This window comes from Rattus norvegicus, chromosome 9 (assembly GCF_036323735.1).
Source record: "Rattus norvegicus strain BN/NHsdMcwi chromosome 9, GRCr8, whole genome shotgun sequence".
Lineage (NCBI taxonomy): Eukaryota > Metazoa > Chordata > Mammalia > Rodentia > Muridae > Rattus > Rattus norvegicus.
In genome coordinates, this window is record NC_086027.1 from 2,174,178 (window position 1) to 2,201,339 (window position 27,162).

Below are 27,162 nucleotides of genomic sequence, written 5' to 3' on the forward strand. Positions count from 1 at the left end.
CCCCAGGGAGTTTAGAGGTCTGGAGGGGTGGGTGGAGTGAGTATGGAATGCAGAACAGTAGGAGGGTGGCCGGGAGGGGAGTAAAATCTTGAGTAGGTAAAATAATAATAATAATAATAATAATAATAATAATAATAATAATAATTTTCCATGTTTAATAAAAAAATTTTGGTGTTCATATGTACCTACACACACACACACACACACACACACTGAGGACTGCAGACACTGAAAGATGGGTAAAATACAACTGAAGCTTTATTGGAGGTTGTGGTCAGTTGGGGCAGCCGAAAACCACCATTGTTTCTGTGAATGCCCCGAGGTCTTCGCACTGTTTCTGGTTCTTCTGATCCTGACATTCCTCTGCCTCGGGCCAGTGCTCCACCCACGTGTCCTTCCCAATGATGTAGCTGGTACTAAGGAAGGTAGAGAGAGCAATTTAGGTTCAGCTCCTGGGGGTAGTGGGTGGGGCTAGAGGGGTAGCCACGCCCACATGCAGGGTGGGCACTTACTTGGGCTTTTCTCCCCAGAGGTCGGAGGAGAGGCCCCACATGAGGTACTGCTTCCCTTTCTGCAGCTTTAGGGCGTTTCTGCACTTGACGTGGCTGATGAACCTTCGTTCCTGACCTGCCTGCACCTCATCTGAGCCTGCGGAACAGGGAAGAGGAGGCTGAGCTCCAGCAAAGGGAGTCGGGTTGGTGAGGCAGGAAGACAGAGGGCTGGGTACCTGACTTGATGACCTGCTCGATGGTCATGATGTACTCATCAAAATCATCCGACAGCTCTATCGTCGTTAGCTTGGTCTTGTACACTGTCGGGGGAGGGACAGTGAGGGTTTTGAGCAGGGTTGGTCATGCAACCCTCACCAGCAGATGCACTGACCATGTGACCCCCCGCCCCCCCCCAAGCAGAGACATTGCTGAGGTGGGAGCCACTGTCAGTCTGTCCCCTCCCAGGAACACACATAACCAGGCATCCCACAGTCATGCTCACACTCATGGACTCAGTCATAGGTTTCTGTGTGTAGTTAAAGATGGCTACAGGCACAGCCATCCATGGTAAAGTCTCATATAGCTAAGGCTATGGGCAACTCCAGGCCACAGACCCATGTACACATCCGTAGCCAGGGTTAGTTACAGGTAAGTAGTCATATACGCAGAGGAAGCTGCTCACCACACAATCACCCACGAAGCTACAATGACAGTTTCATGCAACAATGGCAAACTGCAAAACTGCCCCTGACAGAGCCACGTGCAAGGACAGTCATTTTCACGGTGGCCACGATTGCTATCCAAAGTCACACTTGGCCACTGTTTCACACACAGCCATGCGTGCACAGTCGCAACACAGGTCTAAGTCACTCGGTTGTGTGCAATTACACCCAAAGCTACAGGCACATACATAGCTATAGCTACTGTGTATACATGTGTGAACATGTTCACGTGTCAGAGTGTCGTTGTCAACCTGACAAATCTGGGAAGAGGGAACCCCAACTGAGAAGTCGTCCATCAGATTGGCCTGTGGCCATGTCTGTGGGGCATTTCAGTTGCTAACTGACAAGAAGGGGCTGGTCCACTGTGGGCAGTGCCATCCCCAGGCAGGTAAGCCTGGGCTGTGTAAGGAAGGCAGTCATCCTGTATGGTCTCTCTCTGCCTGCAGTTCCCACAGCTCACAGTTAATGGCAAACTGTTGCTTATCACAGCAACAGAGAAGCCAGTGGGTCTCACATGTACACATTCCTGTGTGTGGAGACTAGAGGGCAACTGTGTCCTTTTTTGTTTGATGTGTGTGTGTCTGTGAATCCACAGAAGCCAGAAGAGGGTGTTGGATCTCTTGGAGCTGAAGTTACGGGCTGTTATGAGCCTGAGGTGGAGTGCTCTAATACACGGAGCCGGCTCTCCCTCTCGTGTTTTGAGACAGGTGTGTCTAGGCTTGCTGACCTGAGAACCTCCTGTCTCTGGCTCACCATCCCATCCACAGTCTGTGCTCCTGCAAGGAACTCCTCACTTCACTCTCATAGGGGACCTCAGTAACTCCCTGGTTCAGCAAGCTGGACCTAGGTGGTCAGTGCCCTAACTACAGTGTCTCCCCAAAAAACATCACACAACACTGACCATTCCTTCACTAGACATCTACATAGTCCCCTACAAAACAATCACCTGCAGCCACAGCCTGACAGGGACACAAGCACCAGCACTGCTGCTCCCTACTGGTCACATACTGTCACACTCCACATGGTCTGATAGCTACCAGCAGCCATACTCACCGTAGTCCACTCCAGGCTCACAAGCCTTGTCTAGTCGTTCATTCAGGCTGACCTGATCCTGTGACTGATGCATGAAGCAGTTCTCTGCAGGGTGGGGTGCACACAGGCTCTTGAGTACCTCCCCCCAACTCACTGCCTGTGTTGGGGCTGGTTCCAGAAGGAACACCTATCCTACTGCATGTCCCCTGGGTGAAGCTTCAAGGCCCTCCCTCCTCACAGGGGTGGAGTGTTTCTGTGGGTGTGTCCTGACTGTGCCCGCCCCCTTACCCTCCTAGTGCCCACCCCCAGGTCCTCCCTTCCCATGGGAGTGGAGCATCTCTGTGGGTGTGCCCTGCCCAGGCCCGCCCCCTTGCCCTCCTAGTGCCCACCCTCTGCACAGCGGCACATTTCATTGTGGCACAGCTTGCTCAGCATTCCATCGTCCTTCTCCGGATGATAGAACCGGGTGCATGACTCCTCTGTGGGGAGAAGATGGAGGAGGAGGTCAGAGGGCCAGGGGCTCCACCTGAGACACTATTCCTGCTAGGAAATACACAATGAGTTCCCTCAGCCCTGAGATGCAAGGTCCCCAACCTCAGATCCTGTGACACCCAGACCAACTTTTTGATGTTTTGTCCTTTCAGACCATGGTCTCTCAAAACCTCCATCTCGAGCCCTGGAGCCCTCGGATGTCAAATTATAGGACTCTGAGATTCTAAGGTCCTCCCAACCTCCAGATCTCTCCAAGTCTCAGAATTTTCCAACTCTCCAAGTCCTCCACACATGGATCCCTGGGATCCTTGGGTGCTGGGATGACTCAGCCACCAAGCCCTACCCTGGCTGCTCACCTAGATTGTAGTAGGAGTAGACCTTGACCGACCCCGGCTGGATAAGTCCCACGTTAAAGAACTGGTGGACTTTGAAGGACAGGCAGTCTTCTTCGGAGTGTGAGATCTGAGGGAAGGATGGGGCTGGTCAATGGATGTCACAGAGGGAGCCCAGGACACACTCCTGGCATTTGGAATCATGGTAGAGAAACTGAGGACCCAGGTAGGTTTCAGAAGGTGTGGGAAAATGAACGAGCGATCGTTAAATCCATCTTCCTTCTCTACTGTGCTTGGAGCCAGACTGTTTGCAGTGTCACTCTGATTTAGCAACCAAGCTCTTGCCAGCAGATCACTATCTACCTGCTGTTGTTTGGATGTGATTTTTCTTCATCTAGGCCACAGCCTGGAATGTTAAGTAGACAGAGCCTTTAAGATCATAGGGCCCACCTTTGGAGGGGATTAATGACCGTTTGGGAGGGGGGGCCCAGGTCTCAGCAGAGTGGATTTGTTACTGTGATGGTGGGTCATCATAAAAATGAGTCCGGTTTCCTGGACCTCTCTTGGCCCTGCCTGTAGTGTGTGGCCTTGCTCTTGTACTCTCTCCTGCCATCATGCCTGGAGGCTTTTGTTAGAGGCCAGACAGTGGGATCAACCAGTCTTGAGCTGTTATTTTCCAAAAGTTTGAGCTAAATTACTCAATTTATAAGCCATGCTGCCTTGGGTATTTTGTTAGAACAAAATGGAGGGCACTGTGGCAGTGGTCACATGTATCCAGGTGTATCTCTCCAACACTCAGGAGAATGAAGCAGGAAGACTGCTAGTTTGGGGCCAGTTCAGGCTCCATTGAGAGACCCCGCCATTCACAATCAGACAAACCCATGCACTTTTCTTGTGTTATTCTGAAAACTCTAAGATCCTGGAGATTGCAGAGCCACAAGGTGGAAGGAGTTTGGGTCCTGATCATGGAGCACAACTAGACTAGAGGGGAAAGGGGACAACCTTGAATTGGTCACCTTATATTACAAACTTTCTCCTATCCCTCATAGCACGGATCCTATGTTCCCAAGCCTGGGGCTAGCCTGAGCTAGATTTCAAGATGGAGGAGAAACCTATACAGGAAGGGGAAAGGAGGCGCAGAAGCCTCCCTGGGATAGGCATTACCTTTTCTAGGTAGATGATGAGGGTGTTCTTGTTGGAGAAGGCTTTGTCCATCTCATACTTGGAAATGTATCTGTCTACTCCAGAGCTCAGCTGAGGAAGAACAGAGCTGGTAAAAATCCCCCCTCTCCTGAAGCCTCTTCCAATCCTCAGGCTCCTTTCCTAGGCCCAAGCTTCCTCACCAGTTCCAGGTCGTTTGTGTCTGGAATAAAGCCAGTCATCATGGAGATGTCCAGGATGGACATAGTAGCATCCACGTCTCCCAAGTACCTGCACATGGCAGAAAGACATTGTCAACTTTCAGGATGGACCCAGGCTCCGCTTTCTACCCAGCACTGAAGAAGGGTTTGGTTTGGAAAACACTCGTGTGAAAGCAATATAAGTAGATGTGGCACGCACAGCGGTTCATACTGTCAGCCAAGCATGGCCGGTTCGTGCTGCTGTCTCAGCACCTGGGAGGGAAAGACTGTGAGCTGAGTCTAGCCTGAGCTACTTAGTGAGTTGACCCAGGCTAGCCTAGGTTACAAAGCAAAAACAGCATCTTAAACAAAATAAAACCTAACCGAAACCTAAAACTAATCTAAGCTAAACCATAGCACTGTCGAGTGTGGGGGGCTGGCACTTGGAGTGTGGGGGGCTGGCATGGCAGGCTGGCTTGACAGCTTAATCTGTAAAGTGTTTGCTGTGTAAGCATAAGGACCCGAGTTTGACCATCATGATAAAAAGAACAAAAGATCAACCATGGTGGCTAACACTATTAACCACTGAGGTATTTCTCTGGTACATGCTCATAGTTCCAGTCCTGGCGAGGTGGAACCAGGAGGAACTCTGGGCTCATTGCCCACCTAGCCTAGGGTACTTGGCAAATTCCAGGACAAGTTGTAAACGAACAAGGTGGAGGTGGTGGTTCAGTGAGGAAAGGTGCCCTAACAACTGTGCTTGACAACCTGAGTTCAATTGCTAGAACACACATGGGTAAAAAGAGAAGCAACTCCTACAGTAATCTTCTGACCTCCACATGTATGCTGTGGCATGAAGCAAGGCACGCATGCGCACGCGTGAGCACACACACACACACACACACACACATGATTGTGGAAAGAAGAAACATGTAAGAAATATGAAAATTTCTCTTGCAATTTTTTGAGCATAACATCAATGATGCTTTGGAAGGAAGGAAAATGGAGGGATGGGAGAGATGTGCTGTGTGGCCAGAGGGCTGCAAGCTTGCCAGTGTGAATGAAGAGGAGTTGTTAATGAAGGAGGCGGGGATGGGCTGAGGATGCAGCTCATGGCTATGGCACTTGCTGTGTGCACAAAGCAGGGGCTCGGGCCCAACACTCCCCATGATGGAAAAGTCTTTCTAAAGGAGGAGAGAATAACTGTGGGGTAAGAGACCATGACAGAAAACTTGGTAAGGTTGAGTGGGTTCACATTCACCTACTCCAATCCAGGTCCCTGTTTGGAACCCCAGCACCCCATGGGGAAGACCATGACAGTTAGTCACATGGGGCAGTGCCCGGAAGCCCCTCCTCATGTAGTGAGGCATCCCCACCATCTCACTCCAAGCCAAAAGAAAGCGTCTGCCCTTAGATCCCAACCTACTCTGTAACATACAGAAGACCACGTCCACAAGGAGTAAAGGTGCAAGAATCGTTTCAACAAAGATCGCCTGGGAGCGTCTGTCATGTAAGAGCTGTAATGCTCTTGGGAAGAAAGACTTCTCCCGAAGCTTTTGCCTGAACCTACCATAGCCACTTCCTGCTCTGTAGCCCTGGCCTTGGCTCCCAGCAGATGCTCCACCAGTGTACACAGACCGGCAAGTAACCAGGATGAGTGCCAAGGATTCTTACCTGGTGCAGATGTCAAGGATCATAGAACTCTTGGCATCCTGGGGCTTCTTGGCTACAGACATAGAAAGAGAAAGTGCCTTCGGGTCCTGATTCAGGAGGAGTGCAGGCAATAGGACAGGAGTGGGACTGGAAGGTAATGGAGGGGTCTTTATTCCTCTTACCTGTCTCAGGGGCTGGTTTTATGGTGACCCTGAGGTCAAACTTCTTGCAGGTGGCTTTGCCTTTGACTTTGGCGTGATACACTGTCACCACCTGGTGAGAGGAGAGAAAGTCTCCTGAGAGAAAGGGATGGACAGGGACAGGTGTGGAGGTGGACAGGAGAAGGTGGTGGACGTGGTGGATGTGGGTTCCCCTTTCTTACCGACAGTGTGCCTTGGCCTTTTCCTTTGGCTGTCAGAGAAAAGCCCTCATTCTGCTTGGTCTGCAGAGTTGTGATAGAGAAGAGAAGGTGTTAAAAGCCAGCTTCAGGACCAGGGGAATGGCACAGTAGACAAGGGGCTTGACTTATGAGAGCCCAGGTCTCATCCTGTGAATCCATGTAAAGCAAACTGGGCATAGGCCTGAGATCCCAGCATTGGGGAGGATCCTTGGGGCCTGCTGGCCAGCTAGTCTATTTTATTTGATGAATTTAAGCCCAGTGAGAAACTCAGTCTTGACAAATAAGGTGAGGAATGACATTAAAGGTTGTCCTCTGCTCTACACACACACACACACACACACACACACACACACACACACACACACAGGTGAGCACACCTATATACACACAAGCACACACACCCAGAGACCAGATTCCTCTGGCTTTGAGGGCCTTGACAGGTATCTCCTGACAGGAATCTGACCTCCCTCCTGCAGCCCTGGCTGGTTCAGAGGGTTGAAAACAAGGATGGGGAGTAAGGCTATACCTCTTCTGATCTCAGGAGACTGCCACTTTCCCATAGCAGGCGAAACACAGTTGGGGAGCTGCGGCTGGGGAGGTGGAGGGACACATCCATGTTCAAGTCCTTGTGGTCAGGGACATCTGTTTGGTATTGAGCCAAGGCTTGGAATACCATGAAGGTAGCCTAGAACCCGTGGAATAGGATGGTTAGGTTTTCATTCTACCTGGCGGTTAGGGTGTGCTGGGGAGAGGATGATGTGTAGGTCAGAATTATGGCATCAGCAGCACACACAGAACATGCTGGAGAATGCACAGACAGAGGTGAAAGGGGTGGATATCCCAGAGCTCCATGTGAGAGAAGCTCAGGTCAGGGCTGGCCAGCAGTCAGTCTGTGGTCTAGGACCCACCAGAGTGTGAAGGGAGCAGCGGAGGTCACTGAATACTGAAGACCCCTCCAAGGGAGTGAGCTTTTGTTCAGAAGTTATTAATGGTGAAAACAATCAGACTCCACTAGAAAATTCAAGTGTAAGACTGAAGATCTAGAACCTCCAGACCCATCAAGAGGAAGGAGTCTTAGACTAGGACTTAGGAGACCAGAAATTAGTCTAGGACCATCTCATGAGAAAGAATACAGCTGGAGTGTGGAGACGTCCAACTCTGAGGATGGCGTAAGGGCTGAGAAGTGATTGACAGCCCATGAGAAAGACCAGGCTGAAGCCCAAGCTCTTTTTGCCTTAACTTGCCAAGACCATCACCTAGACAAAGAGGCTCCGGGTGGCGCCCTCGTGTAGGGCCTACACACTATCATCTCCCCAGCACACCACATGCCCCGGAACACACGTATGACCAAGGTGATAGTGAGAACCTGGGTGGACCTGGGAACTTGGTCTAGAACTCACCCCGGGAAGGAGGGTAACATTTAAGAACCCGGTGGAATAAAGAACATGCTAGAACCCACACATGAGAGATGGGGACACGGGTAGTCTAGTCAGATGAGATCATGTTCTAGAATCTTCTAGTGGGGGAGGCATTAAGAGCATGGTGGAATTAGAAATGTGACCTACAGATCTCCAGTTAGGGTGACATTGGGGGCCTAGAAACAGAGAACACAACCTAGAGCATTTTGATGAGAACATGGAGGAGGACCTAGAAGAATGAAGAACGTAATCTACTGGGACAAGGCGTGTGCAGTCCCCAAACTCCTCAAGCACAGGAGCTGCATGCCTGGGCCTTGGTGTCTCCTTGGGAGACATAGGAATTAAACATGGGAGCTCGAGGCCACTTGCCTGCGTGGAGCCATAGCCACCTCCGTAGTATCTTTGCTCGTTGAGCCAGCGCACCACAGGAGGCACAGAGTCAAAGTCTTTCAGCAGCAGCAGGGCCAGGAGGGCGTAGGAGGTGGCCTCCACATTGTAGAGCTGCTGGCCAGGCTCCTCCCAGCGGTTCCGATCTGCAGAGAAGACACCCCAGCCCTGTGTAGGCACTGGCTGCCTACAGTCATGCACTGCCTGTGTAGGCTGGGCGTGAGTCAGGACCTAGCTTTCCCCAGGGCCGGGTGGCTACGCTTGTGTTCAGTGTCCTGGTGCTCAGTGCTGACTGTCAATCTGCGTTATATGGAAGGCAATCAGTCTGCTGGCCGTGGGAGTGGGAAATAATCCTGCCTGTGTTAATGGAGGTGAGAAAATCTATCATCACTGTGAGCAGGAGTATTCCCCGGGATGGGAAGACCAGACTGCGTAAGACGGAGAGCATAGGCAGAGCACTAGCGAGCTTGTGGCTGTCTCTCTGCCTCCTGTTAGGTCCCACCGCCTTGATTTCCGTGGTACAATGGATTGCCCCCTGACTGTGCTGGCAGACCCCTTCTTCCCTTGAGTTGCTTCTACCTGGGCATTTTTATAACAGAAACTGGAAAAGAAATCAAGACCTTTTCTAGCCCACCAGCTTCAGTCACCTTTTCTCCTTCCTTGGATTCATATGCCCAGTGTATGGCTGATGAAAGACACAGCAGGCCTCTTGTGTGGTTTACATTGAAGTGTCAACACTTTAGAGGCTTCCAGTGCAGCTCAGTGTGGGCTATGCATCCTGGCTCAGTGTATGTGTTCAGAACCCACCCTCGTGCCCCGGCCTTGCACCCCTCTGAAGTCGCCCCTTAACATCCACCCACATACTCCTTGCCCTTTAGATGACCCTTCAACATCTCCCACACACACACACCCTTCCCCTCAAGGTGACCCTTCACCCCCACACCCCTTCCCCTTGAGGTGATCTCTCACCTTTGGCTGTGTTCAGAAACTTGGTGAGGTAAGGTTCCTCCAGTTTGTTCATCAGGGCCAGGGCATACCCAGCAATGGCTACTGTGTATGGTCTCTGCAGGTTCAGGTAACTGGCTTCAAGATACTCCCCTGCCTTGTTGATGCTCCCGGGAAGGCTCTGTGAGAGACAGATGGTTGGGGTCTCACATGACTTCTGGGCCACCAGGATAGTATCTGTTGTTCGGGGCTCCCTTGTCTTTGATGTATCTGGCTTTAAGAGTTCCCTAGTTGTTGGGGACCTCTTTGTTGAATACTTTTATGTGCCTAGAGCAGTCTGAACATTAGGTCTGTGCAGCAGAGTGTGACTGTGGGTTCTTGAGCTGTTGAGTGCTGCTTTAAAACAAAGGTGAGTGATGGTTATGTAAATACTGCCCCCAGAGGATGTCACCAAACAAATTGAAGGCATAAAATGTCCCAAATGGGCATAAGCTAGAAACCAAATTCGGCATGTCAGGCTAAGCCTGTGCTCTCCTCCTTCATTGCTGTCACTGCCCACCTTTATTATGGCTTTGTCATTTATTCATTTACTGAATCTGGATGTGCAGTTCTTTGCTTTAAGTTGAAATAGTCCCTCCAAGACACATAAAGCTCAGGAAGACAATGAGAGACTTAGACCAAGGCTCAGAAGGCTCCAAACATTCAAGTGCTCAGGGCTCTCAGGACCGGTATGGGATGCACAGAGCCCTGCCGTGTGGCTTGCTCAGGTAGCAAGCAGTTGCTGGGGAACCGGCCCAAATGTTGGCAGGGGACCCCAGATGTACAGCTTTTGTGACTTATCACCTATGGTGGGGTGGGCCTTTTGTCAGTTTGGCTGCCTTTGAATCACCTGTGCTTCCCTAAGTGACCCCAACAAACTTGACATAGTGTTCACCAAGCTGAACTTGGGCAGAACCATTTCTTCAGTTGTTCTAGGGTGACAGATGTTTGCTCAGATCTCCCCAGGAAAAGCCACATACCAGACCTCTGAGGCCATAGCAGTAACACCCCACAGGTGTCATGATTTGTTCTCAAGAACAATAGTAAATAGAGAGGGCCAAATCTCCTAGGCAAGGGAACAACTCCTTCCCTGGTCAGCTTTAACTGTCAACCTGACATGGACCAGTGTGTCAATTCAGTTGATGAATTGCTTAGATTAGATCGGCTAGTGGTCATGTCTGTGAGGGACTGTCTTGATTGTTAATTGATGTGGGGGGGGTCACTGTGGGGTGGCACCATCTCTAGGCAGGTGCTTCTGAACTGCCTAAGAAAACTAGCCAGGGTAGAAACCTGGCGATAAGCCAGCAAATAGCACAGTTTCTCCGGCTGAGTGAGGTGAGTTCTTGGTCTGAGGTAATGCTCTACGGAACAGCAAACACACCTGCTTTTGAGTCCCTGCCTTGACTCTCCTTGGGGTGGTTTGTGATCTGAGCTATAAGCTGAAAGAAACCTTTCCTCCCTTAAGCTGCTTTTGGTCAGAGTGTTTGATTACAGCTGGGGAGGGCGACAGAATGCTGGGAGGACACTCACGTTGACCTGCCCCTCACAGATATCTCTGGCTTCCTGCAGTGCGATGAGGACAAAGGCTGTAAGCGACACATCTGCCTCCTTGGTGTTCCGGAAGCCACCCTGTGAAGAGAAGAATAATGGGGTCTTTATTTTTCCCTACCCAGCTGCCAAGCATCCTGAAGATCCTGAAGTCTGGACTCAGTTCCCCACCCAGGAGGGTCAAACTTTAGTGGGACCCAATTGACTTGGTTGTTCATTCGCTGTCTCTAGGATCCCCTTGTACTGCTGCCCCCACTATAATGGCTGAAGAAAAGCAAATGTGGGTTCTGGCTCTCAGGGCTTCTTGTCTAACAGGGGGAAGGATAAGCCATTCACTGCTCCATAGATAGAGAAGTGCTGCTGGACCTATGGTGGGGCTGCCTCCTGAGAGGCCAGGGTAAGTGGTAAATATCATGAGTCAAAACAGTTAGCAGGGGCTACGGAAATGGCTCAAGCCTGGAGACCCGAGTCTAATGTTCCAGAGCTCACATTAAAAAGAAAACTATCTGTATGATGGCACGAGCATGTAACTCCAGCATTGGGTAGGCAGAGACAGGCAGATGCTGGGACGCAGGGGTTGGCCAACCTAGCTTTCTTGGTGAGCTTCATGACAATGAGACTCTTCCTCAACAACAACAAAAAAAGGTGGTGGCCCTTGAGGACCAACACCCAAAGCTGACCTCTGATCTCCACTGTGCATACAGTACCCTGGAGGTTCCTCTCTCGGTTGGGTCTGTCAGCCTCTGGATTCTTGGAATGCTTCTGGTGTTTTAAACTGTATTCATCTCCTCCCCTACCCACCATTGCCAAATGAACAAGTAGATGGGGCAGCGCTCTCTCCCGTTCCTCCTGGGACCCTCTACCCTTCTCTTTCTGGCATCTGCCTGTCTCTTACAATCATTTCTTGGTGAATCACTGGTCCGTCCTCCTGAAAGACACCATCTGGCTTCTGTTTCTCCAGAATCAGCCATTTGACAGCCCCACACAGGACCTGAGAGTCGATGGCGATGAGGTTGGCAGCCAGAGAGAAGACCTTGACCACATAGGCTGTCAGCCTGTGGGCAGGAGTTATAGGGATACCAGTTGAGAATCAATTGGTTTTAATATATAGATTGACATCTTTACCCACCAACGAGGAGAGAGGGTTGGTGCCAGAGCCACTCAGTTTGGATTTTTCATTTCAAAGCTGCATAACACTGGCTCATTCAGTCCCTGTAGCCTTGAATGTGGACAGAGAGGCCAGACGGCCATTGGTGGGGATTCAGGCATCGCTCAGGAAGATGTTGAGGCAGAAGCCGACCTCCTGCTTACCAGGTGCTGGGAGGCCGGTTGTTGAAGGCAGCATAGGCAGAGCTGGGCTGTTTGAAAGCCAGCTGCTGGGTGTACCCTGTAGGGAATAGACAGGGTCACCAAAAGAAGGAGTGGGCTGGTGGCTGGACTGGCCAGGATAGGTAGTGGGAAGCCAAGGGCGGGATGTTACCTATGTGAGGTGGGACAAGGGTTCAAAGAGGATAGGACCAGGATCCTGAGAAGGAGGGAGTTTTAGAGAAGGCTTGAAGGGAAAAGCTGAGAGAGGAAGGGCAGAGTGTGTGGGAGGGCCTCACTGAGGAGAGCAAGGACAAGGGTGCTGCATGGGGCGGAACAAGAGTGTAGAGAGAGAAGAAGGGCCAAGTAGGGCATGGATTATAGAGAGAGGACTCAGAGTGGGTCCAGATATCAGACAGATGAGCCATCTCTGAAGAAAGGAGAGAGAAGGAAGGGGCTTGGAGAACAGACATGGTCTTGGGAGAAGATTAAGGAGGAGTAGGGTCTCAGGAGGAGGGGTGCGGCCTTGATGGTTAGGAATGGAGGGAAGGAGAGTTTGGGGAGCTCTAGCCCAGGCCCCACCTTTCTTGATGAGCTCCAGAGCTTCTTGCCTCTTCTCTAGGCCGAATTTCTCCCACTGTTCGGTCTGATCCAGATAGTGTACTGCAATGACCGTGGGTGTCATGCCAATCATGTTCTGCTCCCCACAGCCAGAGGGGGTCACGATCAGGTGTTTCAGCCGCTCCCCGTCCACAGCGTCCTCGGCCATCTGAGCCACCGGGGTCCCTGCAGCCGAGGGTGGAGGAAAAGGCCTGCTCATGACAGTCTCTGACCACAGAGCCTAGGGCTTGGTGACTGCAGGAGGGTATGTGTGGAGATCCTCTGTGGGTTTGGGGGAAGGCTGTACCCCACCTTGGACATTTAATTTCACCTCTAGATAAAATAATGGCCATAGTCACAGACAGCTCTGGTTTACAGTTCATTCATTACAGTGACATTCACATCCATTGGAGAACAACACACAGAATCTCAAACAATCCCCAAACCACCTTTGTAGTCAGGCGCTGTCACTAGCTCTCTATGAGTGCTTGTCTGAGAGGTGCAGTGTCCCCCTCAATCTTCCTGGATCTGGCCAAGAGTAGCAGAGCCTCTGCTCTTGATGTGTGTGGCTTCTTGTTTAAATGTCTTTACCAGCAAGTGCTGTTTGCAAAACTAATTCCTGCGGGAAGCTCCTGCTGCCGGCCCACAGCATACTGTTTCAGCTGAAGTGGGGATCTGAGGTCAGAGAGGGCCTGTGGTGTCGGAGTGAGAATGGTCCCCTAGGTTTATGTTTCAGTGCTTGATCCCCAGTTAGTCAAACTGTATTGAGAAGGAACAGAAAAGCCATGGCCGTGTTGGAGGAGGCGTGTCACTGGGATGCGCTTTGAGGGTTCAAAAGCCCACTCCAGACACAGTCTCTTTCTTTCTCTGCCTGCTCTCTGTGGATCAAGAGGTAAAGCTCTCAGCTACTGCTCCACCACAACGTCTGTCTGCTTCCTGCCATGATAATCATGGGCGAAGCCTCTAAAACCATAAGGACAGCCCCAATTAAACATTTCCTTTAATAAGAGTTGCCTTGGTCATGGTGTCTCTTCACAATAGAACTGTGACTAAAACAGTATTGTATCATTGCCCTTATTTCTCACAGGGGGAAACTGAGGCATGAGGTGGCAGTATGTTAAGAAATGGCTCCCAGGTCAATCAACTTGGAATTGGATGGTCCAGGGCCTTCCCCTCCTCCATCTCCTTATTATCTTCTCTCTTCACCGTACCCCAGGAGAAGGAGCTCCGTTCACTTCTGGTCCCAGCTACCCTCCCCGCACGACAGGGAAAAGGCCCTCTTACCTTGCAGGAGAATTCTGGTCTCAGAATCTGTGTCTGGCACTTGGTCACTGAGGTCTGCTGCAGGTACATCCTCCCTCTGCACTCCCCCTGAAGGGTGAGAGAGTGAAGACTTGGATGGCACCAGCTGCCTGCAGCCCTTCCCTGGTACCCACCCCACCTTGCCCTCTTTGCCTGCCTCCTCACCTTGACCGAGGTGTTCTGGATCCAGTGTACGGACAGCCACAGTTTTGTTGACTCTCATTCCTTCTGGCTGTGGATGACGGTGGATAAAATGACAACAGATACACAGATGGTCAGCAGGGCACTATTCAGAGACGGTCCTCCCTCTGCCTCTCTGCCTGTGTGACTGGAGCCTCTCTGCCTGTGCGACTGGACACTGGTTACTTAACCTCTCTATGTCTCAACTTCTTCTAAGGAGGAGGTGATTCAAATGCCTACCTTATATCCATGTATATGTGTACGTGTATGTATTTATAAGTGTGTATGCATGTTTGCATGTGTATGAGTATGTGCATGCAAGTATGCATGTGTGTGAGTGTGAGTGCATGAGTATGCATGTGCATGAGTGTGTGGTGTGCATATTTGTGTATGTATGAGTATGTGTGCATGTGAGTGTCCATGTATGTGTGCATATGTGTGTGTAAGTATGCATGCCTGTGTGTATGTGCAAGTATGTATGTGTCAGTGTGTATGTGTGTATGAATGTGAGGGCATGAGTGTGCATTATGTGAGTATGAGGTGTATATGTGCATGTTTGTGTATGTATGTGTGAAAGTATGTGCATATGTGATTGTATATACATGTGTGCACATGTGTATGAGTGTGCATGTGTGTGAGAGTATGTGCAAATGTGAGTGTGAATGCAAGCATGTGAAAATGTCAGTGCCATATGTCTTCTTCTATCCCTCTTCATGTTTTCCTTTGAGACAGTCTCTGAATGAATCTGGAGCACCCAATTCAGCTAGGCTGACTGGCCACTTCCTCTGGCTTCTATTTGGGTGCTGGGGCTCTGAACTGGGGTCCACATGCTTGTACAGTAGGCATGTTGCCAGCTAAGCCATCTCCTTGGGCCCTTTCTACTTTTAAAAAACTCTCATTACTACCCCTACTGTTCTCAATCCATGATGTCCCTGCCCCACACTTCCCAAGTGCTAGGATCACAGGGCACACCCTACCTGGTTTACAGGGTGCTGGAGATGGAGCACAGAACTTTGCATGAACTAATGAGCACTCTACACTTTGAAGCCTAGCCAGTTCTAACATCTGTAACATCTGGGCCCTAAGACGATCCTTGGTGTGAACAGCAGGGAGGTGTGAACGCTAGATGCGGCAGATCTAGCCACGTCTCCAAAGACTCACCACGACCTTCAGTATCTTCTTGACACCATCACTGATGAAGTGGTTGAAGACGGCGGCCTTGACCTCCACCTCCTGGAGGCCGATCTTCAAGGGGACAATGACATAAGGCACAGCCACAGAGGACTTGGGAGGGATTTCGATGGTCTGGTAGTACCGCTTCTTGGCAGTGGCCATGCTGCAGAAGGCTGGGTTATGCAACAGTTCCACCCTTACCTGAAAGGGAGGGAGGGCCAGGGCAGGTGTGTGAGGGAGAGGCCAGGGCAGGTGTGTGAGGGAGAGGCCAGGGCAGGTGTGTGAGGGAGAGGCCAGGGCAGGTGTGTGAGGGAGGGTCCGGGGCAGGTGTGTGAGGGAGAGGCCAGGGCAGGTGTGTGAGGGAGGGCCAGGGCAGGTGTGTGAGGGAGAGGCCAGGGCAGGTGTGTGAGGGAGAGGCCAGGGCAGGTGTGTGAGGGAGAGGCCAAGGCAGGTGTGTGAGGGAGAGGCCAGGGCAGGTGTGTGAGGGAGAGGCCAGGGCAGGTGTGTGAGGGAGAGGCCAGGGCAGGTGTGTGAGGGACAGGCCAGGGCAGGTGTGTGAGGGAGAGGCCAGGGCAGGTGTGTGAGGGACAGGCCAGGTGTGTGAGGGAGAGGCCAGGGCAGGTGTGTGAGGGAGAGGCCAGGGCAGGTGTGTGAGGGAGAGGCCAGGGCAGGTGTGTGAGGGAGAGGCCAGGGCAGGTGTGTGAGGGAGAGGCCAGGGCAGGTGTGTGAGGGAGAGGCCAGGGCAGGTGTGTGAGGGAGAGGCCAGGGCAGGTGTGTGAGGGAGAGGCCAGGGCAGGTGTGTGAGGGAGAGGCCAGGGCAGGTGTGTGAGGGAGAGGCCGGGGCAGGTGTGTGAGGGAGGGTCCGGGGCAGGTGTGTGAGGGAGAGGCCAGGGCAGGTGTGTGAGGGAGAGGCCAGGGCAGGTGTGTGAGGGAGAGGCCAGGGCAGGTGTGTGAGGGAGAGGCCAGGGCAGGTGTGTGAGGGAGGGTCCGGGGCAGGTGTGTGAGGGAGAGGCCAGGGCAGGTGTGTGAGGGAGGGTCCGGGGCAGGTGTGTGAGGGAGAGGCCAGGGCAGGTGTGTGAGGGAGAGGCCAGGGCAGGTGTGTGAGGGAGGGTCTGGGGCAGGTGTGTGAGGGAGGGTCTGGGGCAGGTGTGTGAGGGAGGGTCCGGGGCAGGTGTGTGAGGGAGAGGCCAGGGCAGGTGTGTGAGGGAGGGTCCGGGGCAGGTGTGTGAGGGAGAGACCAGGGCAGGTGTGTGAGGGAGAGGCCAGGGCAGGTGTGTGAGGGAGAGGCCAGGGCAGGTGTGTGAGGGAGAGGCCAGGGCAGGTGTGTGAGGGAGAGGCCAGGGCAGGTGTGTGAGGGAGAGGCCAGGGCAGGTGTGTGAGGGAGAGGCCAGGGCAGGTGTGTGAGGGAGGGTCCGGGGCAGGTGTGTGAGGGAGAGGCCAGGGCAGGTGTGTGAGGGAGGGTCCGGGGCAGGTGTGTGAGGGAGAGGCCAGGGCAGGTGTGTGAGGGAGAGGCCAGGGCAGGTGTGTGAGGGAGGGTCTGGGGCAGGTGTGTGAGGGAGAGGCCAGGGCAGGTGTGTGAGGGAGAGGCCAGGGCAGGTGTGTGAGGGAGGGTCTGGGGCAGGTGTGTGAGGGAGAGGCCAGGGCAGGTGTGTGAGGGAGGGTCCGGGGCAGGTGTGTGAGGGAGGGTCTGGGGCAGGTGTGTGAGGGAGAGGCCAGGGCAGGTGTGTGAGGGAGGGTCTGGGGCAGGTGTGTGAGGGAGAGGCCAGGGCAGGTGTGTGAGGGAGGGTCTGGGGCAGGTGTGTGAGGGAGGGTCCGGGGCAGGTGTGTGAGGGAGAGGCCAGGGCAGGTGTGTGAGGGAGGGTCTGGGGCAGGTGTGTGAGGGAGAGACCAGGGCAGGTGTGTGAGGGAGAGACCAGGGCAGGTGTGTGAGGGAGGGTCTGGGGCAGGTGTGTGAGGGAGGGTCCGGGGCAGGTGTGTGAGGGAGGGTCTGGGGCAGGTGTGTGAGGGAGAGACCAAGGCAGGTGTGTGAGGGAGGGTCTGGGGCAAGTGAAGGAGGGGACAGGGCAGGTGAGGGTGGGTTCATGGGTCCTGGTGGCCCTTTCAACTTTGACTTGCTCCTACCTTAAGTTTCTCCTGTTCACGGTAATTGAAGAGCACAGCTCTGATCTCCACCTGTTCATTGCGCACCACAGAGTAGGGCAGTCGCAGGTCAATGAAGAAGTCCTGCATCACTGTGATCTCATAGGGGTCTGCCACACAGATCCCTGTTGGCAGAAAGAGGAGTGTGAAGGGTCCTGTGTAGGAGGGCTGTGCAGGAAGGCAAAGGCAGGCATCTGGTTCAAGTGTCCTAGTTGCCCATGGCTGATCCCATCTGCAGAAAGGTGAAGACTAAAACACGCACATGTGATTGGCAAATCACAGATGTAGTGGTACCATAACCAGCTGTGTCCAACCTCGTGTGTTTACATGTGCACATGTGTGCATGGGTGTACATGCATGTGGAGGCCAGAGGTCGAAATTGAGTGCTGTCTTCAATTGTTTCTCCACCTTCCTTAATTTTATGTAGGTGTGGGCATCTCTGTGTTTGTGTGCATCTCAGTGCAGTATCTACAGAAGCCAGAAGAGGGCATCAGATCTCCTGGAGCTGCAGGGAGTTGTGACCAGCCTCATATAGGTGCTGGTGAACAAACTCTGGTCCGCTGCAAGATCAGCGAACATTCTTAACCACTGAGCTTTCTTACTGATCCTGGAGCTCATTGCTTGGCTAGACTGGCTGGCTAGAAGCTTAGGGAGCCTCCTGATTCCGACTGCCCGGCACTAGGATTGCGAGCAGGCACTGTGACTCCCTACTTCCTATGTCGGTTCTGCAGAGGGAACTTGGGACGAGTTCTTCACCACTGAGCTGTCTTCCTAGCCCCCCGCCCCCCGTACCTTTCTTGTCGGACAAGCTCACTGCCAGAATCTCCCAGGTGGTGATGGAATCTTTGAGAAAGATGTTCATGACCTTCGTAGAGATTCTGGGCGGGACAGAAGTTTAAACATTAAATGATAAGATCTATCAAAATGGAGAGGATGCTGAGGTGGAGGGACCTGGGGGACAGGTTAGATGGGACCTCTGGGTAGTACCCATGGCTTTGCTAGTTCAGCCCATTGACCTCCATGGTGAATCCAAAGGAGACAGGAAGTTGGCAGGTACATGCAAATCATATACAAATGAGGTAGCCTGGGATGACGCCTTCCGCCCACAGGTAAGAATGTGGAATGGAAGGGTTCCAGCCTCATCTCTCCTCCCCTTTAAGAAGTATATTTACTGTGTATGTTTAAGTGTGTGTGGCATCCTTCTGCCATGACCTTCCTGTGGAAGTCAGAGTCTGTGGGATTTTGTTCTCTCCTTCCACCGTGTGGGTCAAGTGGTGAGTCTTGGTGGCCAACATCTTTGTTCACTGACCAGAGCCTTACCCATTTTTCTCTGGTTCTTTCAACTCTTCTATGGTCCACAACCAGCTCTCTGGGAAGTGGCTTCTAGAGATAATATCTTCTTCTGGGATTATGTCTTCATCCACATCACCTGAGGGTAGGTAGATTTGATTTGGAAAAAGACCTACTTTGCAAGTCTCCCTTGCAAACATTTCTGAGCTGTATGAATGCATTCATCACTGTGTGACAGTTTCCCACCAGCCCCAGGCACACTGGTCTGTGGGGATTCCTCTCTCCATCAAGGAACTAAAAACTAAAAACCATGTTCTACAGATGTGTTCCTATCAAGGTGAGCATCATCCAAACTGGTTGGGAACTCAATAGGTAGTCCATGCAGGCCTGGGACCTGCAGCGATCCTCCTGTCTCAGCCTCCTGAGTGCTAAAATGACATACATGTGCTATCACACCTAGCTTCAATGTAGGAGAATTTATCTTCATTTTGCTGAAGATGTATTGCTTTGTGGGATGGGGGTATAGGTGTGGAAAAGCTGATGCCCAACATGAGAAAAGCCCTTGGCTCCCTTTCTTTAGTCTAAGACTAAGTCTTTCCTTTAGTATAAAGCTCATCCCCGTCCTTTACCCTACCAGGGGACAGGGCTGGTCGCACCATCTTTGGGCCTCCCTTCCAGCAGAGAGGTGCAGCCGCCCATCACTGGGCAGGTGTGTCCCCCCTCCACCCACCCCACCCTACAGGTCACCACTCACTCCTGGCCAGGCCCAGCACATGGTCTCTTCTGTGCTGCTCACGAAGCTTGGTGATATAGTTGCAGCAGTCCATGAAGGCCTTCAGGCAGCTCTCGCCCTGGGTGATGAGGCGAGCCCGGCGCTGGCAGCTGTACTTCATAGGGATATCACGCATGCCATCCTCACAACACTTCCGCAGACCCTTGTCGGTGTACTGACCAGCTGTGGGAGGCCCAGACCTGGTGTCAGCCTTAGCCGTCAGGAGAGCATTGGACTAGACTTCAGGTAGAACTTCCCTTGGGGCAGGACCAGGAAGGCAACCCTTTCCTTCTCCTGTGAGATTTTAACAGGATGGGTGTGGGTGATGCGTGGAGATAGGGGTCAGTAGAGGATTCCTAACCTTTGTCCATCCTCCTTTCCATCAACTGCACTGAGCGACGGCGGCGGGCAGCTGGCTTGGCGCACTCAGGATCTAAGGGAGAAAGAGGCAGGAGGGGCAGGGTAAGGCTGCGGTATGACGGTCGCACCCTTTTGCTAGTAGAAGAGACTGAGGCTCAAGAAGCAGCAGTAAAAGCTAGTGAGATGGTTCATGGGGAAAGGGGGCTTGCTGCTCATCCAGATGTTCTGAGTTTGATCTTTGGGGCTCACAAGTTGGAAGTTCTCACAACAGAGTGGTATGAGTTGTCTTTTGACCTCCATATGGATGCCACAGTGCACACACACACACACACACACACACACACACACACACACACACACACAATGTGTCTACCCCTGGTCTCTTTTCTTACCTTCTCTCTGATCAGTCTGCAGGCCTTGGTTTGTCTTGAAGGTCAGGCCAGCATCCATGAAGACACCCGCATAGTTCTTCCCACTGCCTGGGGTGCAGCCAATGTCTGCCTTCTCTACTACATCCCAGATCTGCAAGTGGGGCAGTATGGGGTGGATGGAGGGGTGAATAGAGGCCACCAATGCACTGTGAGACTCAAGCACGCCATCCCTGCCCCTCCTCACCCTGCCGTCCAGCCCTTGACAGACTCCAGGTGAAGCTGAGGGACGCAGGCTCTTACCTTGCTCTGTGTGAGTTTGTTCTTCTTGTTCAGCACAAACACCCCCTTGTCCACAGCCACTAGCCCCACTCGGGCCCCCTGGTTCCCCTCGATCCTTAGTGTCGTTTGATGCCCAGGCGCGGGCTGTCGGTTATCTCTTGGGTCACCTTTCACCACCAGCTAGAGAGAGAATGAGGACGCAAGACAGGGAAGAGTTAATTTCGGAAAACCTACAGAGGGAGAGCAGAAGGAAAGGAAGAGAAAGGAGGCAGAGAGAACAGAGAACATAAGGGAAGAGAAAAGGGGAGGGCAAAGGGACAGTGGGGGAGAAGAGACAAGCAAAGGACTGAGGTGAAGAGAGAGAACATGGAAGAGGAGAGAAAACGAGGGGTTGCAAATGGTGGGAATCAGGGGAAACAAAAGCAGGTAGAACTCTGTGAGTCTGTGAGCCCGGCCTAGGCTGGTCTACACATTGAATTTCAGGACAGTCAGAGTTGCATGGCGAGACTGTCTTTAAAAAAGAAAAAGGGGGTGGGGAGGAGGACTCGATATGCCTACACAGGGAGGGGGAGGACTCACTGGGCCTACACGGGGAGGGGGAGGACTCACTGTGCCTACACGGGGAGGGGGAGGACTCACTGGGCCTACATGGGGAGAGGGGGAGGACTCACTGTGCCTACACAGGGAGGGGGAGGACTCATTGGGCCTACACGGGGAGGGGGGAGGACTCACTGGGCCTACACAGGGAGAGGGGGAGGACTCACTGTGCCTACACAGGGAGAGGGGGAGGACTCACTGTGCCTACACAGGGAGGGGGAGGACTCATTGGGCCTACACGGGGAGAGGGGGAGGACTCACTGGGCCTACACAGGGAGAGGGGGAGGACTCATTGTGCCTACACAGGGAGGGGGAGGACTCACTGAACCTACACGGGGAGGGGGGAGGACTCACTGGGCCTACACAGGGAGAGGGAGGACTCACTGGGCCTACACGGGGAGGGGGGGAGGACTCACTGGGCCTACATGGGGAGAGGGGGAGGACTCACTGTGCCTACACAGGGAGGGGGAGGACTCATTGGGCCTACACGGGGAGGGGGGAGAACTCACTGGGCCTACACAGGGAGAGGGGGAGGACTCACTGTGCCTACACAGGGAGGGGGAGGACTCACTGGGCCTACACAGGGAGAGGGGGAGGACTCACTGTGCCTACACGGGGAGAGGGAGAGGACTCACTGGGCCTACACAGGGAGAGGGGGAGGACTCACTGTGCCTACACGGGGAGGGGGGAGGACTCACTGGGCCTACACAGGGAGGGGGGAGGACTCACTGTGCCTACACAGGGAGGGGGAGGACTCATTGGGCCTACACGGGGAGAGGGGGAGGACTCACTGGGCCTACACGGGGAGGGGGGAGGACTCACCGTGCCTACACAGGAGTCCTTCACATCCACCCACACTGAGTCGGCCACCACCTCCCTTTGGCCATTAGCTCCAATCAGGGTGTAGTAAGCCACCAGGCGGAAGGAAGGTATAAATTCTGGAGTGATGGGCAGTGACAAGACCACCAGGTCCTGGCCAGGCTCCCGAACCTGACGGCCTGCCTTCAGTAACTTCCCCTTGTTCATAACCTGGAGGGATAATGGGCTGGCATAAGAACCAGGCGGGGCAAGGCAGAATGAGTCCAGGATACCCCAGGGCTGGGTAGGAATCCCTGGGGTGCCGGAGGCCCCTGGTGGTCACGGACCAGATAGGTGTAGTATCGGATCTTGGCCTCTTGGCCAGCGTCCGTGCGCAGGTGGAAGTTGACATTGAGGTTGTCCCCAGGCTTGAGCTCCACCCGAGACACTGACAAGTGCAGGTAGTTGTTGGAATTGTGCATAGTGCTGTAGGGCTGGGCCTGCATCGTCCTGGTGGCCTGCCGCGCGTCCGGGATACCCTCCTTCTTGGTGCGGACCTGGGGGAGGAATCCAGAGAGAGGCACAGCGGTTCCCAGAGCTGCTCACACAGGCTCTGTGATGGTTAATATTGATGGACAGCTTGATGGCATCTCAAATCAGCCAGGTGAGGAGCTCTGGACCTGCTGGCCAGGAGTTTTCTAGATTAGGTTAAATGTGTGGGTAGTACCATCCTCCCTGAGCTAGTGGACCGGACAGGATAAACACGAGAAAATGAGCTGTGAGCAGGATTCATTCATGTCTGCTAATGGAATGCGAATAGCTGCTGTGTGCTCCTCCTTCTGCGCCTACCAGCCTGTAGCCTCAGTGTGAGGCATGATAGACATGCCCGCTTTAAGTGGCTTTTGTCAGGTGCTTTGTTACAACAGCATGGGATCCTCTGGGTGAACCACAAAAGGTGTCATGAAAACCAGCAGAGCCCCGTGTTTCCCTGACTGTGAGGACCAGGGCTGGAGCTCCAGGTACTCACCGTGATAGTCAGGGGTTGGCGGTTGTTGGGTGTGTTGACGCTCAGCTTGGCCACACCATCATCCTGGGTGAGAGCCTGCGCGTCGGATCCCTGAGTGACTACTGGCACTCTGCGGGCTGGAGAGCCATCAGGGTTGGTCACAAACACCTGTGGACGGAGTCAGGTGGAGAAGGGTCAGGCAGTGTGGTCAGAGTGGCTGAAGGTGGAAGTGAGGACTGGCTCTAGATCTTACCATGAGGTCGAAAGGCATGGCTGGCTTGAAGAATTTGGGTGTCTTGGTGAAGTGGATCTGGTACGGGGAAGTGACAATTGGGATCCCACTGCGCTCTGCCTCTACCATGTCGCTACCTGAGGAGACGGATGGTTCCAGTGAGAGCAGGCTTCCCAGCAGCCCTTCAGGGCCAAGCCTCCTTTCTCAGACTAGCCTTGCCACGCCTTCATCAAAGCAGGCCTCACCTGAGTGCAGGATAACAGTGACAGAGACGTACAGGGACTTCCCCACTAGGGCTTCTGGGCTGGAGGGCCGTACCCCGTCCATCAGCACTTTTCGGCTGAGCACTGCCTCCCCTGAACCATCCTCGATCTGCAGAAGATAGGAGAGCATGAGGACGGGCAAAGATCCCCAAGAGAGGGGAGGCTGGGAAGGGGAGGAGTCAGAATGGGTGGTGGCCTGGCTCAGCAAGGTGAGGAGCTGGGAGGGGCTAAGAGATGGGATGGGCTCAGGGATGATTATGGGGGGTGGTCTCAGAAGGAGGCTGCCTTCCAAGCTCTTCAAGGGGCAGGGCAATACCAGCACGCGGGTGAGGGACTGGGCCAGAGAAATCTTCTTATCCTCATCCTGGACCCCAAAGATCACGAAAGCTGTCCCGTCCACGTTCTTCCCATACAGGAATCTGAGAGACAAGGAGACTTGGGATCCTGGAGACTTCTCTGGCTGTGGCTGAAGACCTCCCCCCATGTGTCACCCCCATCCTCACCTGGCTGTGATGGAAACTTCCAGGCCCTTTGGGTCATCGATGTAATAAAATTTCTCTGTAGGCTCCACCAGGACTTCGAAACTGGGCAGCACTGGGATGGGGTATGAAGATGATGGTGCCTGGTATGGCTGCCAGGACAGCATAAGAGCAACGGCCTCACCCTCAACCTGTTGGTGCCCCAAGACTTACCGTATTCCTTCACCTCAAACTCTGCAGAGAAGGTCTGCTTTGGTGCATGTTCATAGAAGGCTCGGATCTTCCACTGCCCCATGCTGCAAGAATATGAGGAATGTGGCAGGGCCTCCAAGCACCTCTTCCCAATCCCTCTCCTGGGACAGGGGTGTCCCGTTTTGGGAGACCCAGATATACTTGACCAGTTCTGGAATGTTCCAAGACAAAGGCAAGATGCCATATTGGTTGTGGGAAGATAGAATGTCTCTCTTGATGGGAACGCCGTCCGGGGTCTGTAAGAAAGGCATATGGGATAAAGCAACTCTTCAGATGCACGACCACCCATCTATGTTCACTGAGGTGGCAGTTAAGAACACAGACCTGGGCAACTCAGCCTAGGTTCAAATCCCTACTGGGCCACTTATAAGTTCTGTGTTCTCATGTAAATAGCTCAACCTCTCTGTGAATTTCCTTTTATGTTTAGGACATAGTTCATGCAGCAAAGGCCTGGGTATTTAAAAGATGAAGGGTGGTGTGTGTGTGTTTGGAGCAGAGGGAGCAAGAGACAGAGAGGGAGGAGGAAGGCAGGGAGGAAACTGCACAGGATGAGCAGGACCTTGTGCCTTGCAAGGAAGACTTTAACTCTAAAGAAGTGGAGCCATAGAGGGTTGTAGGGAAAGAAAGGAGAGATCTTCGCTCAGGTTCTAACAGGGGCCCGGCCTCTCCTGGAGGAATGGATGGACTATACAGAGTTACTACTCATTCATCCCAACCTTCAGATAGGGAGACTGAAGTGCAGGGATTTCCCTGGAGTTGGATTCCTCAGTGTATGACCTATGGGTCTTCCTAGGTCCCTGGTCTCTGCACTGATCACTCTGTGTAGCCATGTGTCCATGGACCACCTCAGTGGACTGGGCCTCAGAGGGGAGGGGACTCAGAGAGGAGGGTATCCATCTCTGGGAAACTCGGCAACTGTACCTCAATGACGATGACGACTGTCTTGCCCACAGGCAATAGGTTGTTGTCCACAGTGAAGATCCGATAGAAAACTGGAGGGTGTGGGGGAGACAAGCAGAGTCCTGTTAGACCTAAGGCTCGGGGAGGACCTTCGAGCCCTGGGGTGAGCAACTTCCTACAGCCCTTACCAGTGGAGCCTGGGGTGTAGATGGTCTTGTCTGTCTGGATGAAGAGGTAACCACTCTGAAAGCTTACTAGCACCGCTTTCTCCACCACTGTTGCCCCGAAGTTTGCCACCACTGTCACGTACTTGTGCCCCTTATCTGCATTGAATTCCTTACTGGCTGGAATCTATGCAAGAGCCAAGGGGAAGTCAGGAGTCTTCCGCAGGGAGCGGTGCCCAGAGAGATCCTCTCTCTCCTCAGACAGGAGAGTCTCAGAGAGGGGGGACTCAGAGTGGAGGGACTGAGAGAGGGGGGACTCAGAGGAGAAGGAATCTGAGGGGAGGGGCTCAAAGGGGAGGGCCTGGGGGAAGGGAACTCAGGGGAGAGGGGATCAAAGGAGGGGGTGTCAGAGGGGAGGGACTCAGAAGGGAGGAGCTCAGAGGAGGATATGGGAGGCAGCACAGAGGACCCAGGTGGACTGGAAGGGGCTATGGCTGACTATAGTTCCCTAGTTCCTTGCCCACCTTGATGGAGACCCTGTTCAGATGTCCAGTGGCTCCTGTCAACACTGTCTTCTCACTGGTCAGCACTTGCTTCTTTAGGAAGTCTTGCACAGTGACAGTGACTGGGACATCACCCTGAGCATCATGGGCCTCTAGTATGAAAGTCTCTTCACTCTCCAGCCGCAGGACATTGGGAGTAATGATGGAGTACCTGGCCGTGGGATGTGGGAGCAGATGTCACCTCAGGGCTTGAGGCTTCAGCCCATTTCCTAGTTCCAGAGAGTTCTCAGTGCTGACTGGGACACCTGCCAGAGCAGACACCCGATGCACGTTCCTCCCCACGTGAAGCACCGAGGTACCAAGCGTCAGCCCACTTTCCCTCAGCCACCAGAAGCTGGCTTTCCCTGGCTTCAGCACTGGGTACCAGCCATAAAGACTTTGCTTGAGCTGAGAAAGTGCTCTCTCTACCACTAAGCTACACCTCAGCCTCTTCTCACTTTTCTTTTTGGAAACAGCATCTCGGTAAGTTGTTCAGGTAGCCCAGGCTTGGCTGGAATATGTACAATTCCTGCCTGGGCTTCCAGAGTAGCCAGAATAACAGGTCCATGTAATCAGGCCCAATGTTGAGCTTGGCTCTTGATAGTCCACACAAGGACTACAGACTCCAACAACCCTCCAGTCCTCCAAACTTACCACTGCCTAAACCACAAGACACCGCAGAGACCCTAAAATCTATAGACCTCCTTTTCCATAAGTAGGCACACCAATGCTACAATGCCTGGGTTCTATGAACATAAGACTGTATAAACAGCAAGCAAACATATTCTCTCTCTCTCTCTCTCTCTCTCTCTCTCTCTCTCTCTCTCTCCCCCCCCCCCTCTGTATGTGTGCATGTGTGTGTACACAGTGTAGAGGCCACAGGAGGCTGTCAGGTGCCCTGTTCTATAACCCCCCCCACACACACACACACCTTGAGCCAACATCTCCTCTTTCTGCACCTTCCACTGAGCTGCCAGCCAGCAAGCTCCAGTATCCTGTCTCCAGCCCCACAGTGTGGGGTCACAGGCTCTTGAGGCCACTCCTGGCTTTTCCATGGGCGCTAGGAGTTTGAACTAAGGTTGTTGTGATCACGTAGCAGTACTTCTTACCCACTGAGCCATCTTTTAGCCCCCAGCACAAATTCCTAACATCCCTGTCTCCCCCCCACATAAGCCACACTCACCCAGGTGCTTCCTAAATTCTATAAGAAACTGCACCCCAAGAAGGTAACTACTTACATGGGGCTCCCCAGAGCTAGCAGGGAGCTGGCCAACAGCAGCAGTAGCACTAGTAGCTGGGACCCTGACGTGGGTCCCATGGTAAAGGACAAAGGTGGAAGGAGTGAGGGGTAAGGGGTAG

The 27,162-nt window shown here is 53.1% G+C and overlaps 1 protein-coding gene across 1 annotated transcript; it reads right to left on the reverse strand.

The window, feature by feature from the left end:
- Nucleotides 1-234: 234 nt before the first annotated feature.
- Nucleotides 235-27,162, reverse strand: C3 (complement C3). The gene is made up of 41 exons (NM_016994.2): nucleotides 27,042-27,162; nucleotides 25,786-25,975; nucleotides 25,286-25,448; nucleotides 25,119-25,189; nucleotides 24,339-24,433; nucleotides 24,159-24,241; nucleotides 23,970-24,060; nucleotides 23,783-23,885; nucleotides 23,449-23,575; nucleotides 23,225-23,340; nucleotides 22,993-23,139; nucleotides 22,313-22,522; nucleotides 21,990-22,196; nucleotides 20,592-20,750; nucleotides 20,313-20,442; nucleotides 19,922-19,993; nucleotides 19,543-19,743; nucleotides 18,819-18,927; nucleotides 18,291-18,376; nucleotides 17,481-17,623; nucleotides 15,348-15,560; nucleotides 14,172-14,238; nucleotides 13,989-14,075; nucleotides 12,687-12,890; nucleotides 12,111-12,186; nucleotides 11,695-11,854; nucleotides 10,782-10,880; nucleotides 9,237-9,393; nucleotides 8,250-8,413; nucleotides 6,989-7,147; nucleotides 6,445-6,504; nucleotides 6,245-6,335; nucleotides 6,084-6,135; nucleotides 4,413-4,500; nucleotides 4,234-4,323; nucleotides 3,094-3,199; nucleotides 2,635-2,724; nucleotides 2,267-2,350; nucleotides 728-811; nucleotides 513-648; nucleotides 235-416 (listed from the first exon to the last, which is right to left on the reverse strand). Exons 1-41 carry the CDS (start codon nucleotides 27,119-27,121, stop codon nucleotides 275-277), a joined length of 4,992 nt encoding a protein of 1,663 aa, NP_058690.2. The 5' UTR covers nucleotides 27,122-27,162; the 3' UTR covers nucleotides 235-274.

Coding starts and splice junctions, on each gene's coding strand:
- C3 (NM_016994.2), bottom strand. CDS start 27,121: ATGGGACCCACGTCAGGGTCCCAGCTACTAGTGCTACTGCTGCTGTTG. Junction 23,886..23,969: donor GAAGTTTCCATCACAGCCAG/GTGAGGATGGGG, acceptor CTTGTCTCTCAG/ATTCCTGTATGGGAAGAACG. Junction 6,136..6,244: donor AAAACCAGCCCCTGAGACAG/GTAAGAGGAATA, acceptor CTATGTCTGTAG/CCAAGAAGCCCCAGGATGCC.